General features: G+C 36.0%; 1 protein-coding gene across 1 annotated transcript; it reads right to left on the reverse strand.

The window, feature by feature from the left end:
* Positions 1-7,877: 7,877 nt before the first annotated feature.
* On the reverse strand, positions 7,878-13,442 carry LOC147547797 (DNA repair protein RAD4-like). The gene is made up of 10 exons (XM_086667424.1): positions 13,342-13,442; positions 12,325-12,390; positions 12,121-12,245; positions 11,365-11,664; positions 11,174-11,266; positions 10,683-10,775; positions 10,466-10,567; positions 9,831-9,880; positions 8,691-9,479; positions 7,878-7,951 (listed from the first exon to the last, which is right to left on the reverse strand). Exons 1-10 carry the CDS (start codon positions 13,388-13,390, stop codon positions 7,936-7,938), a joined length of 1,683 nt encoding a protein of 560 aa, XP_086523550.1. The 5' UTR covers positions 13,391-13,442; the 3' UTR covers positions 7,878-7,935.
* Positions 13,443-14,773: the final 1,331 nt, after the last annotated feature.

The following is a 14,773-nucleotide window of genomic DNA, read 5'->3' on the forward strand; positions in this document are numbered from 1 at the left end:
TATTTATTACCTTCTTAACTACTTATTATATTCCCAATCAATCTAAGATAAGTAGCAATAATATTCTATGTATATTTTAGGTCGTTTGCCTTGTAGAAACTTTAAAAATTCTACAGAAACTTTGAATTAATTAATGGAATCTTGAATAAACAAAGTTAGCTTTACTTACTCCATTATCTTCGTCGCTGGAAGATTCCGAGCTTTCATTGTTCTTGTCCAGTGTGTCTTTTAACAATCTCTTGCCTTGATTACCTCCGGCTTCGGATGGAACTGTCCTATCCAGTTCGGAAGAGCTCATCTTCTTTGTGGAAGTGGATGCAAATAGATTGGTAGTACGACCAAATGAGGAAAAGGTAGGAGGTTGACGATGTCTTGAAGGTTTACGGGTCATTACTTCTTAAAGAGATTGCAATTCGAGAAAAATCTAAAACCCAATGTTAAGAACATTATAATCCAGTATTATTTAGTTGGCAGCAAAATTATGCACATCATAGAAATGATTGACAGTATAATATCATGGAGAAGTGGAAACTGGAACAAAAATCACAGACAAGAGAACCAAACCCTATTTCATTCATGTTCATTTGATTAAGGGAGAATTACTAAAACCCCCGGGTTTTAATAAGCTGATAACTAAAACCCCCGCCTTTAATTAGTAATTACAAAAACCCCCACCTTTCGTTAGATTTAACTTTTATATTTTCAATATTACTTTCTTGCCCCCTTACGTTTTACACCACCTTTACTAATTGATTTACATTTTACACCACCTTTACTAACAGACTTGCCCCCTGACGTTTTACACCACCTTACTAATTGATTTACATTTTACACCACCTTTACTAACAGATTTACGTTTTACACCAGGTATTCGAAATGAAGGGACAAGATCAAAATGAAGGGCCAAGATGACACCAAATTATGGCCGTTTTTTACCGTTTTTTGCTCCTTTTTCAGCCTTATTTTTTCTATTTAAACCCATGAAACCACCCTAAAAACTTCACCCCTACCATCAACAACTACTACTTGCCATATATTTCACAAACATGTACCTTCCTGACTTTCATTGTTTTTGTACCAAAAACTTGAGACGCATACATATGCCATGGACAAGGTTTTACATCATGAACTTCATGATTAGGTTTGGGTTTTCCGACACATCTTGGTTCATTCCTCTTGTCATCTTCACCTTATATACCAACATATTAGGACAGGAATGACCTTTGAAGATTATATCTTTTTTTTTGAACAATTTGAATTTGAAGATTAGTTCTTTGATATCATGAACTCTCTCCACTTCATAATGAAAATAAGAACACCCAAAGTAGTTATATGGAAATCAGGCAACCATGTTACCACTTCCCTGCTTTCTCCAAGCACTAGAACGCACATATTTCATGAAGGGGCATCAGGAAATGTTGATTAGAGTTCGATAAAACTTGCAATAACAGTAGTAAAATTAACCAACCTAGTCATAGTACTACTAGAGTCTAAAGAAACTAATAGTTCAGTAACAATCTCACAATATTTCATCAACTATAATAATACCCACCCAAAATGGTAAATCAAGTACTTACTGAGTTAGATTCATAGAAAACTTTGAATACTTATAAAGTATGAACTTCATTATTAACTTATGATGGTTAGAAGAAAATTATAGTTCTGCTGATACAGATAATTGTTATGTCTCAAAACCCTAAAAAGGGAACAGATTTGACTGTAAACCCTAATTTCGAGCTACCAAGTTCTTTTTTTTTTTTTGTGAGGGAGCTTTTGATGATGAGAAGAGTCAAGAGAAGAAGAAGAGGAGGAGATTACGATGCTTTCTCTCGTCAGTAAAGTCAATGACTATAATACCCCTATACGTTAGGTGAAATTACCGTGTAAGTTTTGATGTTCGTTAAGCTAGTAGGGTTACTTAGGGTTGTAATTAGGGGTGGGATAAAAGCCCACGGACCCGAGACCCGGATCGGGTACCCGCTGCCCGCAGGGTTAAACGGCGCCCGATAACCGGTACGGGTAGAACCCGACCGGACCGAATGATTAAAATGGGCGGCCTCGGGTTGCAAGCTCTGCCCGCCTGACCGCCCGAGCCCGGACCGTTATATACCCGCGCGGTACCCGGAACAAGTACCCGCCCGTCTGAGAAACCCGCCCGACCAAACATTAAGGCTTTTGGCCTTGACCGTCGGATGAATAAATCTCATCCGTTCGATCTAGGGTCTTCTTATCCAGCCAAGTACCTTCCTCCCCCTATATAAACTTCTCATCAAGTCTCAGCCGACCTTTCTCTTTCTCTATTGTCACTCTCCAGTCTCTACCAAATATGTGAATCTCAACATTTCACATTTGAAAACCCTAAGATTTCTAAAAAACCCTAGTGCCACCATTACCAACACGAGATCCTAGCGCCACCATTACCAGGAAACAACGAGATCCTAGCACCACTATTACCAACACCAAGATCTCAACAGTAACTCGAGCCACCTTTAATCCCCATCTTCTTCAATCCTTAGTTTCTTTCGTTTTAGCGATCGAACCATGGTGATGTAACGAGGGGCAAGGAAATTGTTGTTGTTGTCTTCAACTTGAGCTTTATGTAATACTTCAACCTTGCAAGTCACCAAGTGAATCAGTCTCTACAAAAGTTTCTTCAAGCAAGTTTGGGTAAAATCTGCTCTATCAAACTCTTATATTTTTGTTTTGATTTGATGAATCTTGCTCTTTCATGTTTTATGATCTTATTTGTTATGATAAATGATAAATCTTGGTATATCCAAGTCTGCTATATCATGTTCTCTGTAATTATGTTATTATTTCTTTCGATTTGTTAAAATCTTGCTTTGTCATGTTTTGTGTAACTCTATTATGCAATGCTTTGTATAACTCTGTTACTTTTCTTTTGGGTTTTAACGAATAAAATTCTGAAGAAATAACCTTTGTGGTCTTCAGATTTGTAAAATTTTCATTTTTCTAGCTCTGATGGTCTTAATGTATGTTGATTTGGGGTCCGCAACTTGTAAGGTCTTCATGCTTTCTTAGTCCAGGGTCTGCATCATAAATGATTTTTCATTATGGTTGACCTTGAATGTTCAACTTCAAAGATCTTCATGAGGGTGGACCCTTGGATCGGCAACTTGAATGATCTTCATTAACACTGACCCTTCGCCCTTGGATCTGTCTTCAAGATGGTGGGCCTTTGAATCAGCAACTTGTGATGACGGTAGACCAAATGATGGTTAAACTGCTAGAAAAAAGAGCTCACTTTGTATGTCTTTCAGCTTGTATATATATGATATTGTTTCAATAGGAAATCAAACTGATATTAGGTCAGTTTATGTCGTTTGTTGTAGTTTCTTAAATGGATTCAGCAGCTAGACCAGTTTCTGTTTCATGTACCGATCCTGTTTCGCTGGAAGCAGGAGAAGGTATTGATTCTCCAACACAAGGACATGATTTTGTTGCTGCTACTGCTAGTCCAGTTGTAGCAAATGCAACAACCAAAGCCCCTCCAAAGAAAAAAATATGAATTGACTACAGAAGGAATGAACAAATGTTAAGAGATCCTAGAAACTTCATGAATTGAATTCTCAACAATCAAGACTTCATTTCTAAACAGAAATTACTCCATTCGAAGAACCCTAGTTCGAGTTCCTTATATACTTCGAACGGAGTACAAGAGAGAGAGAGAGAGAGGGAAAACGAATGGGAGTTCCTTAAACCCGTGGGTTTTAGTAATCCTCCCTTTGATTAAACGGAAGTAATCATTTCAAGGACTAATATTTTCTCAAATTTTAAGTAGATGTTTAAATTGATGGATAAATAGAAACTCATATAGATAGATAAAGAAAGATTACCTTCTAATTGTTCTGAACTTGGACTAAGAAGAAATATCAAACAACAAAAGACAACGTCGGTGTCTAAGTGGTGGCGTTTCCCGGCGTCTACAGCTACAGAGAGACAAGGAGAGTAATAGTTAACTAGTGTAGGTAGATTATCACGGCGGCTCAAGTGGTGGCGCTGCCGTGCTCGGTTGAGAGGAAGGCTGAATGAGTTTTGAGAAGAGAAGGGTTTTGGTGTACAAAAAAAAAATGAGATTGACCCGATTAGGAATAGGGTTATGAAAGTGACCCGTTTTAATTGAGTTTCGTGGGTAATATGCGGTCCCACCGTATTACAATTTACAACCCTAAGTAACCCTACTAGCTTAACGAACATCAAAACTTACACGGTAATTTCACCTAACGTATAGGGGTATTATAGTCATTGACTTTACTGACGAGAGAAAGCATCGTAATCTCCTCCTCTTCTTCTTCTCTTGACTCTTCTCATCATCAGAAGCTCCCTCACAAAAAAAAAAGAACTTGGTAGCTCGAAATTAGGGTTTACAGTCAAATCTGTTCCCTTTTTAGGGTTTTGAGACATAACAATTATCTGTATCAGCAGAACTATAATTTTCTTCTAACCATCAGATGGTTCTTCATCTTTAATTTCGTTGGATAACTCAAGGTGATCTTCAATTTAACGTATTTCTTCTTCTTTTCAGATTTACATGAATTATGATTCTTCGTTGAATCTCTATCTCTCTCGCTCTAATCTTTTCTTTCCTTAGATCTCTTTGATTTTAGTTCATTTCAGTTCTAGTGATTAAATTTGAAGTTTTGATGCTTCAATTTTTGGATTTGCTGGTTTCTAAACCCTTTATAATAGTGTTGGTTATGAAATTTTTTTCTAGTATTCATATCCTGATTGGTTTGTATTCTGGTATTGTTCTTCAACCGCCAAAATTATATTGCAAAATCAGGGTTGGGCTAGCTAGAGTTAGGGCTAAGAATTTCGAAATTATTTCCAGAGTTTGTTCAGATCTTACAATTAATTAGGGCTATTTGTTAGCGGGTTATGATGGTGATCTCCATTTCCTAAACCTAATCTGTTTATTTTGCGGGTCATCTTCCCCAGCCCAAATAACCCTAGTCAGATTTATGGTATAATTTGAGGCTTATGTTCTAATCATCTAGTTTGGATTGGTAAGTTTTAGATTCTTTTATCCTGTAACCAGTTTTAAGCTTTGTACAGCATTTGTGATTGCGGAAAAGTTTGAATATTTTGTTTCTCTAAATTAAGAAGTGTAAACCTTTGTATAACAGAAGGAAAAAAACAAACAATCACATAAAGTTTATCTTTTTTGGGCATATCTGGAAATCCCCAAACTCCAACTCTACATATTTGTTTATCTGCTGGCTTAGTTAGGGTTGGGTCTCGAGTCGAGTGATAGTTTGGTTGGTGTGTCGTGGATGATTTCTTCAAGGTCTAATATTTGTACCTATAGGAGTCCAGTAGACATCTTCTGTATGAATTGAAGCATGCATTCAGGATAAGCTCAAGTTTGGTTAGTAAGTGGTCTTTTTAGCCGTCGCATTCAGTCATCTAGTTTGGACGTCGGTGCATTTTTCCTTACTTTTATAAGGGTGATTTCTTTTGCACTTCCTGGCCAGTTAGTTATTGTTATTTACCTAAATCACTGGAGAGTTTCGTTTTTAAGATCATGGCAGACTATTATAATGAAAAATGTGATTGGGATTTGGGAAGGTTTACTACACATCAACGTTCTCGCTTAGCATCATATTTTCATATTGCGTGCTTTCTACAACTTTCTTAATTAATGGAAGCTATTAGTGTGAATCCGCTGACATGATCTAGTGGTGTAATACTTGGAAGAGATAGTAAGCCTATGGTAATTCTTAGAACTGCACCTGTTTGTTAGGTTTGTGACTTGTGAATAAAATGTTAATATCTCTTTCAATGAGCTTAGTTTTTCTTTCTTTTTATATGGACAAAATGGCTTCAACTTCACACATTTTCCTCCTGGTTGAAGTCATTCTCCATTCCAGTTGTTTTTCTAGGCATAACTGGATCCTACAATTAGACCATTAGCCATTAGGTCACTTTTCTACTTGTAACTTTTCATTTCACTGATCTTCCTTCCTTAGACTTGAACTATACGGGTGTCCATGTTGAAAGATGTTTTCACTTGCATTAAAAATAGGCCGGTCTTACAGCTGCTTTGGTTCAGCTCCATGGTAGCAAAGTGATGCAAACTATCATCAGGTGTTATGAATCCAGACGAGACGATTCTTTGTTACTTGGAAGAATTTCCAACTCCCTTTTAGCTTCTATTTTAAGTTTCTAACATCTAATCCTTCAAGTTGTGTAAAGAAGATATGTTTCAAGGAGCTTTGTTTTGAATGGACAAAAATGCGTTAAACATGTCTTTCTTCTGGTCAGTAACCAGTTTCCTATAGACTTGAATGTATCAGTATCTGTGTAGTTGGTCTCGGTATCGGTTTGGCCGAAGGCCGAGACCGAGATGGACCGAGAAACTCGCCTGAGACAAACATGAATAGCTATTAAGTACTAAGTAATAAGCTTAATTACCTGACTCTTCATTATCTCAAAATTCTCGGACTTGAAACATAAAATTACTTCAATCATTGATAATTTACAAAATCTTATCATAGTTCACTTCAATGAAATAAGTTAATAATGAAGTTCATACTTTATAAGTATTCAAAGTTTCTGTAGAATTTTTAAAGTTTCTACAAGGCAAACGACCTAAAATATACATAGAATATTATTGCTACTTATCTTAGATTGATTGGGAATATAATAAGTAGTTAAGAAGGTAATAAATAGTAATATACAATTAGGATTTAAAGTTTCAAAAGATAAAGTTCCAAAAAACTAAAAGATGCTCGGTCTCGGCCTGTCTCGGCCTGTCTCGGCCAAGACACCCGAGATTCTCGTCCAAACCCTAACTCGGTGTCTCGGCTGAGTCTCGTCTTGGAGGAGGGCCGAGACCCAAGATTCTCGGCTGAGGCGGCCGAGACCAATCATTCTCACAAGCAGTTATATTTTGATTAGGCATATACAATCAGGCCCTACTTAATAGGGCTATCAATGTAAACTTCGTCAAAATTTGAATTGTTTTCTTGATAATAGTTCCAAACTTTCTAAATAATACTAATTCAAATTAGTTGATATGTTCATAAGCACTCATTGTTGTGAATTACATTCTATATTCTCTTGCATTAGCGAGTTAATTCATCTGTTGTCGTTGCTCTATGAGGTTATGAATTGGATGCTTTATGCTTGTTAGAACTTAGAATAAACTTGGTTCACATTGTTAACCGATTTATTCGTGATTTAAACTTTTTGTGTCAGTGTGCAAAATTCAGGGCATGCTATCATGATCTAAAGATGCCAATCTCGAATCCTTGATTGTGAAGTATACTCCGTTGAAAAGGCAGAAATGGAAGAATCCAATACTGAAGATTCCAGCCTTGGACCAAAACGCAAAAGGAATTTCAAATCTTCAGTTTGGAGTGAATTTGATTTGATTAAAAGAGATGATCGAGAGAAGGCCAAGTGCAGACATTGTGGAATTGAATATAGCTATGATAGTAGAAAGGGTGGAACATCAACTCTACAACGTCATGTTCAAAAGTGTGCTAGGATTAGGGCAAATGATGGTAGCATGCTACTATTATCTCATACGGGTGGGAGTGATTCTAATAATAACGCGACTGGAAAAGTAGAAATTGAAGAATTGAAGACTGAGGATCAAATTCCTGTAAAAAGAAAAAGAGCTCTGAAGTCTTCCGTTTGGAATGAATTTGATTTGATTAAAAAAAGTGGAAGAGAAAAGGTGAAGTGTAAACATTGTCATGTCGAGTATATTTATGATAGCAAAAGAAGTGGGACATCAACTTTACAACGTCATTTTCATAAGTGGCATAAGCTTGGCGGGCGTGAAGTGTAAACATTGTCATGTCGAGTATATTTATGATAGCAAAAGAAGTGGGACATCAACTCTTTTAATGGTGTCAATACTCCATCCCACCAAGCTGAATTGATCCGCTTCGAAGATATCTTATACTACTTCATACAATACCTGAAATAGAACTTATGATTCATTGATGGTGATGTAAATTAGAGAACGGTAGATTTACAATATAAGTCTTCACAACTGTTTTTGCGAAAAATGGTTTACTGTAATTGATGACATTTAACCTTCAGTTAGTAAGAGGGAAGGGTTTTAGATAGAAACACGACCATCTTCATATGTCCAAAAGGCCATAATACAACTGTCAACCTGAGACTCAAGGTAAGTCCTAATCAATTACATACAACTGCTTAACGTAGATATGGATACACTTTTCTCATGCAAAACTGAGAAATAGTTTCAGAGTGCTAATTCATCTAAATATGTAAAACTCAGAAATATACAGATAATGTACATGCATAATTGCACACGTACGCAGTAAAACTGCAAAAAATGGAAAGAACAAACTCTTCCTCAAGAATGTGTATAACACAAATTACGTCATGAAATCAGAGATAGATGAGATGGAATAACAGTATATCCCATAAAACTGCAAACTAGCATAATTACTTTTACTCGTCTCTTACTTAAAGTTTTTTCAGTACTAAGCATGTTATGCAAATGCCAAATGATGATATAGTATGGTTCAAATGTATCTATAGCATGACATTCTTTTTATCTCTAATGGGACTAGGATTTTACACGTATAAAGCCTACACTAACTTGCTTAAACATTACCATGGTTTACAAAAGCAGTGAGAATCTTAGATTTATGGAGTGACAACCCTACGAGCTTTAAGAGTCAAACCTGCGAGTTACGTCTTTAGCCCCATTCCCTGCAAAAGCAACAACATATCTCAAAGACCTCCTGCAGGCAGAGGCTGCAGCTTCTACTTTATCCTCACCATCAATAATAGCATTCACAGCATCAACATGCACCCACTTCCCTGTCAAGTTTTCTCCACTACAAAAGACTTCTGCCCAATACAAAGGAGCCCCAACTTTTTTTGATCCAATTGCAGTTGAGATTCCCTGAGGAGAATCCGAAGATTCTACAGTTTTAATTCTTTTTGATCTATTAAATGGAGAAGAAAGATGCGATGAACTATTAGGTGAGTCTTTGGGTTCTGAGTGTAACTTGCTGTCACGAGCACCTGCTGCAGTTGCAGCAAGAGCCATTTCCAACTGCAATTCAAACTCAAGATCCCCTCTCCTCTTCGATCCTTCGGGCTTCTTGGGGTGACGTGCTTCAGAGATGTCACTGCTCGAACCCGGAGTCGTTGGATCGTGCTTGCTATCATTAAACAATTTAGTGACATGAAAACTTTTTGTCTTATCTGTCTTGGGCACTGAAATGTTTTTCTTGGTTCCACGTACACCTCTATGACAAGTTCCACCTATAACGTCATCAGAGGACCCTTCTTTCCGCGATGATGACTTGGCAGGAGATAGAGAAACTTGATGTGACTTGGCCACCATTAATGTAGAAGAATTAAATACCCTGCCATCTCCCCTTGTTGCATCTTGGGTTGAACAACCAGATGTATCTGTATCTGTATCTGGTTTAAGGGATGCCACATCCAAAATTGCCACAAACCTGAGAATATGTCATACTCAGTTGTAAGCATTCATTGTAAATTTGACAAATCATTTATTCAGCAATAAAAAGAAAATTAAATTTTGATAGACCAGAATCCCGGTTCCCAAGGATATCGTTTGTGATGATAGGAATATTTGTAAGAGAAGAAATCATCATAGGGTTATTCTCTCTTTCTGGGACCAAGGGTTTCACATTTACTTGGTAAAGCATTAGATCATTTCCACCAGTTCATAAATATACGTGTATATACATGTGTGTGTGTGTGTGTGTGTGTGTGTGTGTGTGTGTGTGCGTGTTTTGTGTGTGTATGTGTGTATGTGTGTGTGGAGTTGTGTTTCTCAAATTTACCGAGTTGTAAGATTGAGAGATCTGAATAACGCCACAGATAATGCAGCAACCTGCAAAGCAAACAATTATTTATTTCACCCGACAATATGTGGTATAACATGTAAATCCATATTGAATTTGATAATCTACAATAAATTTCTAATTTTTTTACTTCAACTCTTTCTGCTGTGATAAAAACGAGAACAGTCAAGCAATATCTGGACACCTAACATCTGTTACTCTTCTACATAGAATTGTAATATTACAGGTTAGAAAGTTGAAAGTACAAGTTATAGATATAATATATGCAAGCCCTCTTGATACTTCCATTATTTCCATATTAAATACCGAAATACATTAACTGCCCTACTTCTCTCTCAACCAGACCTCATATCGCTTCAGATGCATTAAAATTTGATTTCCCTGTGTTCCTAGCTGGTAATATTCTTCCCACATTTGTCTCATTAGAAATTACACTAGCCACTGGAAAAACAAAATTCGAAAAGAAACAATTTTTACCATATATACTCGTGTCTTGACTTTCTTGCTTCTATATTACACATCTTGGGATGTTATTACTTGATACCTCTCATAGGCAGAAGGTCATAGTTTCGCACTTCATCTGTACAATGAATAATAGAACAAACGATAAATACCTCTTCTGCAGTTCCTTCATGCTTTTCAAGAGCAGTGGCCAAACCCAACCTAAATGGTCTCTCTGTATTGTTTGGGCTTCTAACATGAAAGTTATCACGGAACTGCATACAAAACATACTCAAACGGAATACCAAATGAGCTAGAAAAAGGTAACACATCAAAAAAAGAAGGAAAAGAAGACGCCCAATAGCTTAAATTTGAAGAAAATATGCATACCCAATTGGCAATAGGACGCAAATCATTAGCAGTAAACTTTGCCCCTTCTGCTACCTTCAGCAAGTGTGTCGGTACAAGTGAAAGTAAGGCTGCCTGTAAATAGACATCGCTAGGATAAACTAGCACAATGGAAAAGGATACTATATAATTTAAAATAAGATATTGATTCTAAGATATACAAAAAACCATGTCAGCAAGAAAAAAAAATTCTATTTAAAAGCATATGCTGGATCAACTTAATATTCATGTGGAGAATAGATGATCGACATAAAGTACAGTGCTTAAACTGTTAATCTAGTTGTACAACAAACACATGAGGGAATAAAGTGCAGTCTGTCCTAGATGGCATGTCTTGCACTTGGACTGTTGAAAGCAAATGCTAAATTAAGAGCAACTGCATGAAAACCAGCTAGCTGAAAGCAGTATGGTGATATATGGAGTCCATTTAGAGTAGGGAACATAAAGTAAAAGCTACAAACGGAAGTAAGCACCTGAATAAGAGGATCCCTGCAAGCACTGTCAACTAACCTTCCTCGTGCAAGTAAACATAGCAAGTGAGCCTTATGAACCAGCTCAGCCATTTCCTGAATTGAAACCATGTTAAATTTGTAAAAATAAGCACAACACAATCAGTAAGGTACAACGTAACCATGTTACTAATAATCGTAGTATTCAAGTTCACCTTGTCTTCAGCTGAAGCTCTTCGAACAGGTTTTCGCTTACTGGAACATGGAGAATCATTGAATTCAACAATCACATCCCTTGTAACACTTTGAGGTTGGTGGTTTTGAGAATCAGAGATGGTTATATCGCCATCCTCCCAATCAGATTCCTCTGCATCTTCTTCATTGTTAGGAAAATGACAATGAGTACTCCCCTCATCGGCATTATTTTTGGGTAGAAGATTTTCAGCTACCAGTGTATTACATGCAACCATTGGCTTTACCTTTTGTTCGTCATTTCCTGTTAAGGCGATCTCTGGCTGGAAAGGAGTAAACACATGAAAGTTTTTAGTTGGTCTGCATTTATGACAATATTTGAGATAGTAAGTGATCTTTACAGTTAGCCTGATTTATATTGTCAACTTGTAACAACATAGAGTAGTGTGTATAGGGTCAATATGCGGGTCTGACTGTTGATGTACAAGCCAGTCGACCGCGCAGTTAATCTAATGTTTGAATCCAATAACAAGTTTGAAAGTTGGTAATCAAGTTAAAGTTTTGAAACCACTCTTGTGCCATTACTCCAAAAAAAAAAATTGTACGACAAATGCTTCTTCGGGTTTTAAACTTTGAAGAAAAGGAAATCGAGAAAATGTATACGACGCCCTAACAATGGCTGTCATGAGGAATTGCTGCTACAACGATGGTAGTCTATATCAGTAAGATATGGTCTTAGAAAGAAAAATAAAATATAACTGATGGTCATTGAGACAAACCGCTGCATCAGAATCAATAGAATTGAGGTGACTATCCATTTTTTTCTTTGACCTTGTCGAACCACGAGAATTAGCACGTTTTAGAGGTCTCCCAACACCCTTCCTCGACTTATCATGAAGGGGATCTGAGATAAATAACAATTTTATTTGAATGTGAAATGTAAGCACTGAAACCAACAATAACTTAGAAGAAGAAATACGAACCATGGTCGACCTGTGATGTTGAACAACCGTTTTCACTCTGTACGCTTTTGGTTGTATCCTCTTTCCCTGGCATAATGTGAACAAGGAAAAATAAACAATTTGATTTTACTTCAAAAAACCAGTTCGACAACTTGCATTGATTGTTTTTACCAAGAACACATGGTCCATCAAAGTGCATGCTTCGTGACGAAGCTCTATCATCTCTTGCTCTTTTTTCTTATATACTCTCACTCTATCAATTTTCATTGACTTTTTAGTTTGTTTATTTCCTCCCATTGGTTGGTTAATAATACAACTCATATAGAGATGCCAGGAAAAGACAACTACTTCAATTTTATTGTCCAAGTAGAAGATCGAAAATAAGCCACAAAACTTGAACTATTCAATTATGTTACTACCCAATATAATTGAAGTCTTGGTACCAGAAAGGACCGTCCTCGCCAAGACTCTAGGTACAATGGTACCAGAATAGACCATCCTCGCCAAGTCTTGGGCAATGGATAGCTAGCTACTTTGATTTTTTACTTTGTCTTATCGAGATCAATTCACTGACTTCCTAGTTACTTTTAGCTATTCTTGTCATAATCTTATGATGATTCAATTTGGGCGTTTATAAGCAATGACACATTCCCAGAACAGTCACGCAAGGAACATTCAAGCCCATGCCCTTTCAACCGGATAAAGGTAGAATATTTGAGTTAAATCAGACTAATTTTTTTCCTTTCCTTCTTCTTTCTGCTCGATTAGCTAATAATTTAATACCCTATTCCATAATAACTACAATATCATCACTCAATTCTAGTATATTCTTATGAACATTATATCTTTACCTGAAAATTGATTAATTTTTATACAGTTAGGGTTTTAGAAACCAAAAAGACGCTTGAAGTTTGGGAGATTCTAAAACACAAAAAGTGACTCTATGATTTGTAGATAAAACCCTCAAACTGGACTAAATTTCGAATTTAGAAGATGAATAATGAAGATTGGAAAAAAAAAACAAATAGAGTTACGTACTTTTAGACGAACCTTCATCAAGACACTTGGATTGGTTTCTTGTTCGCATTTTAGGTCGTTCAATTTGTCACTGGAGAAAAGGGAGCTATCTTGGATTGAATTGAAGAACTCGGAAGGTCGCACAGGGGTTCTTTTTTCTTTTGCTTCCGGGAAAGTAACGTTTGAAAATCAAAGTCTGATGAAATTGGGAGTTTTTCGCGCTTTAACCTGTTGTTTCGTTTTATATCTTTTTTTTCAAGAGCATTTCACGAAAAAAAAAGAAATTATAAGATCATTTTTTTCATCAATGTGTGTGAGTTTTGATTGAGATTGTTATTTCTACTTGCAGAAAATAGAATTCCTCATTTCTTTTGTACATTTAATGCAAATTTATTTTATTTATCACTTAGATTATTTTTTAACTAAATATTTAATTATTTTAACAATTATGAAGATTTGATTTTTATTAGTTCTTACTCAAATAATGATCACTTCAGATAGAGTGTCTCTTGAGATATCTCCATTTAGAGCATCTCCAATGCAAATTTATATCATTAATGCAATTTTATTTTATTTATTTATGTGATCAGATTATATTTTTAAATAATTTTTTAATTATTTTAAGAATATATGAATTGATTTCTATTGGTTCTAACTCAAACAATGATGAACTTAACAAGTATAGATTTTCAACAAAAAAAAAAAAACAAGTATAGATATCTTGTTCAACAAAAAAAAATATAGATATCTTGAGAGAACACTCTAGATAGAGTATCCTCTCGAGATATCTCCATTTAAAGCATCTCCAACGCAGTTGCGTGGCTAAGCATTTAGAGATCCAGTGCGAAATTTTTTAATCAGGACCCCTTACTTAGAAGTCTCTCCTGACAGCCTATAAAAAAATAACATTGGACTGTCAACGATTTAGCCTAAAAAGAACATTGAGCCTTAGAGTGCCTACAAAGAAAATTACATCAGGTCTTCATGCTAAAAAAAAACGAAAAAAAGAAAGAAAAAAAATTTGAAGTCTTTTGTTGAATTTGAACTCGCGATATTTGTGGTCTTAGCGAGTATCACACGGGTCGAGTTATCTTCTATGTATGTTTTAGAGTGGCTTTTACGTTACAAGTATTATTTTTGTATAAAATTTTTCAGAAAAGGGGCCCTCAGGGAAAGGGGGTTGGGTGTTGTCGCACCCCCTCACCCAGTCCCCTGCTCGAACGGAAGATTCTAAAAAAAAACTCTAAAAACCCTAGTTGTTAAGTGTGAATTAAGATCCTCTTTCCTAAATGTCAAAATAGAGAACTCTAAACTTTTCTTATCTCCAATAGAGATCTCTAAAATGTCTATATTTAATACACATGTCACTTTTAAATTCGATAGAAAAAAAAGTAGTTAAGAAACAAAGAGTTTGAGTGTCTGACAATGTGTCTAATTGGAGAAGATTTTTTAA

This window comes from Eschscholzia californica, unplaced genomic scaffold (genome assembly GCF_041429995.1).
Source record: "Eschscholzia californica isolate CP2 unplaced genomic scaffold, dmEscCali1.0.p SCAF_3, whole genome shotgun sequence".
Lineage (NCBI taxonomy): Eukaryota > Viridiplantae > Streptophyta > Magnoliopsida > Ranunculales > Papaveraceae > Eschscholzia > Eschscholzia californica.

Bases quoted from the DNA above. Each gene is read 5' to 3' on its own strand.
- LOC147547797 (XM_086667424.1), bottom strand. From the start codon at position 13,390: ATGCGAACAAGAAACCAATCCAAGTGTCTTGATGAAGGTTCGTCTAAA. The intron at 12,246-12,324 runs GTTCGTATTTCT...TATTTATCTCAG, and splicing joins AACATCACAGGTCGACCATG to ATCCCCTTCATGATAAGTCG. The intron at 11,267-11,364 runs GTGAACTTGAAT...GTTTCAATTCAG, and splicing joins GAGCTTCAGCTGAAGACAAG to GAAATGGCTGAGCTGGTTCA.